Source organism: Strix uralensis, chromosome 15 (assembly GCF_047716275.1).
Source record: "Strix uralensis isolate ZFMK-TIS-50842 chromosome 15, bStrUra1, whole genome shotgun sequence".
Lineage (NCBI taxonomy): Eukaryota > Metazoa > Chordata > Aves > Strigiformes > Strigidae > Strix > Strix uralensis.
Window position 1 is genome coordinate 9,205,097 of NC_133986.1, and position 6,046 is coordinate 9,211,142.

The 6,046-nt window shown below is 38.6% G+C and overlaps 1 protein-coding gene across 2 annotated transcripts in view; it reads left to right on the top strand.

The window, feature by feature from the left end:
* TPCN2 (two pore segment channel 2) overlaps positions 1–5,090 on the top strand; it is a 32,219-nt gene extending 27,129 nt beyond the window's left edge. The window contains exons 23-25 of one of the 2 annotated variants that reach the window (XM_074884827.1): positions 12–93; positions 1,620–1,705; positions 2,417–5,090. In XM_074884827.1, coding sequence (XP_074740928.1) covers positions 12–93; positions 1,620–1,705; positions 2,417–2,495 — 247 coding nt within the window. In that variant the 3' untranslated portion in view covers positions 2,496–5,090. Of the gene's footprint in view, positions 1–11; positions 94–1,619; positions 1,706–2,416 lie in introns of those variants that run through there. The other variant, XR_012630973.1, reaches the window with a different exon arrangement.
* The last annotated feature ends 956 nt before the right edge of the window (positions 5,091–6,046 follow it).

Here is a 6,046-nt window from a genome sequence, read left to right on the forward strand (position 1 = left end):
CTGACCTGCAGGTGGGCAAAGATCTATTTTGTAGCCTGGTGGTTGATCTCCTCTGTCATCTGGGTTAATCTCTTCGTAGCTTTACTTCTAGAGGTAAGGAGTGTGTTTATTTGGCATTAGATCCTGAAGACAGGTTCTATTTTGTGTGGGGAAATGAAAAAACACAGACAACGTTTTGGGAAAAGCATGTTGGTTTTGTGTGTGTGCTTAATCTTCCTCCTTGCTGCCCTTCCCCTGAGATGTTGAGGAAGCATTTTCTTTTTCCTAGACAATTGTATATTTTATTTACAACTTTGTCACAAATCTGGTTGCCCTTCATTGGGTGTGTACATTTGTCATTATAGCCAGTCCATAAAGATGAAAAATATTTTATTATAAAATTGCTTGTCTCTTGTACGTTAGCATTTAACTCAGCATTAGTTATTCAAGCTGCAGGCTTTTTGCCTTTTGATTTGTCAGCAAATGAATTTAACACTTTAAAGTTTATATTTTTATTTTATTTGGTTGTCCTGTGTTCTTTCCACCCCAATTTGAATTATTACCGTTATTCAGTACCACACTAGAAGAGTAGAACTGTAACTTCCTTTGAAGAGATCATCTTCTAGAGTTTTTTTAAAGAAGCTGTGGAAATGTAGGTACCTAAGCAATGCCGTGAAGAACATGTAGTTCTGCTGGTTTCTCGTGTATGCATGCTTCTCTGCAAATCCAAATACCTTTTGAATTTTTGATGGTGAAAGGAATGTTAATCGTAGCTGTCTATTCCAGGTTAATCATTGTAGACTTCTCTTGTAAGTAGTGGAAGACATTGAGTAGAGGGCACTTCACCCCATATTGAAACTTATGAAAGTTTCTTTTGGAGATGCTCTTGTTGTTGACAGCATTTAGAGCTGACATTTACTACTTTAGGCAGAATGGCAAACTTTTAGGCAGAAACTTAGGAATGAGTCTCATGCTGAACCCATGAGCATTTCAGAAAAGACTTTCTCTTCTAGCTGGAGGCTAATCCTATGAAACCTTCTACCTGCTAACTTCCGCAGGGCTGTGGCCAAAGTTTACTGTAAGAGTCAAGATGCAGCATTCTGTAGCAGGAGAGCGGGATGTCACTATTTTTCTCCCTTTTTTGGCCTGAGCTGTCTGTCTACTCCTTAGGTATCGATTGTGTCAGAGTAATTAAAAATGAATAAGGGAACATGACAAAACCAGAAGCTGAGTTCAAGTTGTGATGCCTGGTCTAGGAGTATGTTTATATACTGTTGGGTTTTTAAAGAGGAAAAAATTCAAAGCAGTTGAACTCTTGTGGGTAGTTCACACGGTTATCTTGGGGAGGGAGCCCTTGCTAGGAGTGGAAGGCAGCAGGGCTGTCTTCTGCTCTACTGTTCTTTGTGTGTGGTGAGAAGGTTATTTCATTCCTAAACAATAGGCTTGAATAAAGTAGTGACCTGCAGCCAATAAATATGCTGATGCCTAAATAAATCACTGCTCTGACACTGTTAAAAGCAAACCTCCCCCACCCTCCCCATCCTGCACCTTACCTGCAAACATATTGACCTGATATAACCTGTTTTCTGATGTCACCTGAAATAGCCTTTAGTTTTTCTCCTGTTCCTTTTACATTTCAGAACTTCATTCACAAGTGGGACCGTCGCTGCCATCGAGAGGCCTTTTTAGATATTGAATACCAGCAGACAGTGGAACTAATGTTCAGGTGAGTTGAAGTGGACTTGATAATCAGTCTAGTTTTTTATGTTCATGTAAAACAGATGAAGGAAGTGTGGTGGCTGAGAGAGGGTGAAAGGCTTGTCTTCTATTTCCTCCCTCAGAAGGAAATTGTTTCATCTGTTTGGAAAAATTCACTAAGTACTCTAGTTAGGCCTGCCTTAAGCTGACTTGGTAGCCTAACCTTTATATGCTTTCTGCCCACAGCATGGTGGGAGAAGAGGTGTTGGGGGTGGAGGGGGGAACTGTGCCGAGAGGGAGAAGAAAAGGGAAGATGAGCAAAGTGATGCACATTCTTGGCTTATTATGAAATTGTGGGTGGTGAGTTGATATTTGATGATCATGCACAAGTGGAACTTCTGGTGCACATTGGATATTCAATAGTAGCATTGGGAACATGTTCTCATTTGGGAGTTTTTTCAGGAAAACAAATCTACTGACCTTCAGTTGTATTGTACTGTGTGCAGGAAATTGCTTCCCTGCTTCTTATGGGAAAACAGCTGCTGGTTTCCATGACGCATCTGTAAAGGATGGATCACTTGCAAGTAGATGCATCTTTAGGGAGCATCAACTTATTGTAACTTTAATTCCATTTCATTCTTGAAACAAGCACACGTTACATCTCAGTATGTGCATTGCAAAAACAAATGCTGAGAACTTCCCTTTGCTGCCTCTAACAATTCATGCTTTTTCTTTTTAGAGATGTTTTGGAAGAACCTACAGAAGAAGAGTTGATGGAAAAACTGCACCAGCATCCACACCTGCAGTTATGTAGGTGACTGGTGGGAAGGACTGATTTATTTAGACCTCTGTTTTCTTGAGGTTGTCAGCTGGAAGAAACTGAATGGATTTTCTGTCAGGTGCTGTTGGGACAGAGGCTTGTAGGACAGTATGTGAGATTTTGCTTGACAATTCTCTGCAGAAAGAGGTTTTTTATTTTTGGTTCATATCTTTTTTTGAAAAAGATTTGAATCTTGCTAATTTGACTTGATTTTAAGTTGCAATTTTAGAGGAATATTGCAGCTGTTATTTTTATAAAAGATATCAGAATGTTTTATTTTCTTTTTTTTAAGAAGGGAAAGTGAATTTAAAAAGACAGTGCACTTTAAAACATGAACTTTGTCACCACTAAACCTGCTACTTTTTTCAGCACAAGAAAATGGGGCCTCCTTTTCTGGTAGGTGAGCGTGGCAAGGGCTGTGCCCTGTAATTCATGAATGGATTAGGCAGGACCAGAACAAAATCCTTAATCTTTTTGTAGTGAGAGTTGAAACACTATTTTTATTGAAATGTGACACCAGCGCATCTGACCAAATGTTCAGGAGTTAATCACAGCAGAACACAGTCAATTTAAACGTAGTAACAGGGACTCCCGACTTCGCACACCCTCTCTTGGTTTCTTGGGTTTTGACCTCGGGTTCGTGCTGGTTGCATCATGCTGGTAACTTTGAGAGCAGTTATAACTTTGAATGGAGCAATTGCACTCGTGGTTTTCAGTGTGGTAAAACTGAGCTCTCCTTTAGTGTAAATATTCTCATGTTGGTTTTTAGTGAACCTCTTCCTTTTACTTTCTTCTGAGTACTCTTCTACATTGTATCATATTCTGTGAAAAAGCTGAGGAGAATGAACTTTGGCTGGAATGTAGCACCAGGATCACTGCAACTTTCCCACTTAAAGGAGAGGGGGGGAGGAAAAAAAGGTTGAACAGGATAATCAAAGTGCTTAACAGTTCAAATTTTCATTCAAGTCTGTGGGAATTGCAAGTGCTCGACCAGTATTGCAAGATCACATTCCTTTGTGGCTTACTGACCACATGCTGTATACCACTTTCACCTGCATAATACTTTTGGGTAAATAACTTTGTCCACAAATCTGAAGAGGAGAATTAACAGTAAGCCATGTCCATGTGCTTTTCATTATCCCTTAGTATTCCTCTAAAAAAGGTGGTTTTGTTTGAATGTGTCACATAACTGGTAAATCACTATAAAGAATAGAATCGATCCCAACTACTAATTTTATATGTAAAAATGAAACTGCCTTTTGGGGCTCTGCCTTGTCCTTGAGACACTTGTCACCAAAATAGGCATTATTGTGGTCATCTCTATATTGACAAAAGCTTGGGGAAGGTAATTGGCCATAAAACACTGCTACTATTGATAAGTTATTTTATCCTTTTTTTAGATACCAAAACATTTTTCAAAAGTGCCAAGCAGTCATCCTGTATACTTTTCCGCCTCTTTTTTTCATCATTTCTCTTTTCTTTCTTTCCCGCATAAGGGAGAGGAAAATACCTGGGGTGATGATGCATTTGAGCTCAAAAGCATATTTCTGCCTTGTCTCACTGTTTAGAAGTTGCATGGTGATTGTCTGTTTCTTTATCTTCTGCTTATATTTTCCTTGTGCTGTGGAACAAAATATGTGCTGCAGGTTGCATATGTGTAGAACAAATCTGAACTGAGCTACTCCTGCAATCTTCAGTTTTGTTATCTTGCCTCTTAAGCCATGCTTTTGTCTGTGTTCAGTCTCTTCTCTTTGTTCCGGGATAATCCACGCAGTAACTCACTTGCACTGGTTTCAGTGGCATTACCATGCTTATTTTCAGTCATACACTTAGAACACACATCATGGCAAGTAGATAAAGGCATCAGCACACAGTCTTTCTAGATTTGAGTTTATTTTTTTCAGTATGGCTGTGTCAGGATGGCTTCTTCTCCTTCTAGCGTGATATCACTGCCACTGATCTATTGGCACTTATTAACAGAGACTACACAGTCTATTTTACATTTTTACTGAAAAAAGAATTATTTTTGTTTTCCACTTTTCTGAATACTTGAAGTAGCTTTGTCTTGCCAAAAAGGATGTGCCGGTTCTTATCAGCCTGCAAGTTCAATTTTTTTTTTTTTGTCTCTTAAGGTTGTCTGGGTTTTTTGTGTTTTTCCATTAAATTCCACTACAGTCTACCATTTTGTCTCTTAAGGTTGTCTGAGTTTTTTTGTGTTTTTCCATTAAATTCCACTACAATCTACCAAAGCAACACAAATGTGTGGGATTATCATAAACATCACAAATGTCTCCATTATGCAATCTTTGCATCTAGGCAAAGGTGAATAAGGCTTTCTGAAGGGGAATAGTCTTAGTCTGGTTCTTTTTTCATATTTGTGTCATTGACTGAAAGTGTAACTAGAATTTAATACAAAATTGTGGTACCTAATGTCACTTGTACTGGAAGATGTAAATGACAACAAGTCTTATGCAATAATTGTATAAATCATGAAAGTGAATGTATGTAACTGGGTAAAATTTGAGGTTTGCGTTATTAAAAAAAAGTTCCTTCTCCTTCTTAAAATATGAAAATAATTGGGGTGTTGAAATGATTCTTGTGGTTTGTTTTTGCCCTTCCTCCTGCTACTGATTTCTGTTGTGCTCAGCATCTATGCTCCCATTATCTTTACTAGTTGAAGGCTGGGCCCATGGGAGACGTTACATGCAAGTGGGACACAACTGCCTGGTTTCAAAATGCAGGACCTGAAGTATGCCGCTCTGTTATTCTCCAGTTCTAGAAGCTCATAATATCAGCTGTAGGTACTTGATATGCTTAATTTTTGAGGTGAAACTTCATTGGAACTGAGTCTTGAGGTGTTGAGCAGCTTGATTTCTATTTCCGTTTCAATCTTTGCATCTACAAACTAGGTATTCCTTCATCTCCTTTTTCCCAAAAAGATCAGTGCAATAAGCATTCTCCAAGCATTTCAACTGGGACAGATTTTGCACATAATTTAGCAGAGTCCATGGCATTCTTTTGAAACAGCTTCTGGTTTAGAAGTTTGGGGTTTTTTTAATAATGGAACAAAATCAGTTCTGGATCAAGCTAAAGGCTTTAGTTTGTGGCTGTCTCTGACAATGGCTGTTGTGAATGCTTAGGGTGAAGCATGTGAAAGCCAAAGCAAATAGAAGATCATCTTGCCACCTTAAATCACGCTCAAATTTTTCAAAGTTCTGGAGGGCCTTAATTGCCAGACTGTTGGCTAATTTGAGATTTCTCAGATGTTGGGGTTTTTTTCCTTCCTGATTTTCTATGAATTTGTATTGCTTCAAGATTTAGGAATGGAGGGAGAGGATGGAGGCAACTGACGTGCTCTTGATTCTTTCAATAGAAATATAGAAATACAGTGATAAACCTCACATGCACATTTAACTGTGAAGAAACTTAAAAAGCTTATATTGGTCAGAGCTGCAAATAGGGCAGGTAGAATAACCTCATAACTGTAGAAATTACAAACAAAGGAAGAATCCTGTCTTGGGTGTCAAGGGTTTATATGAATAAATGATG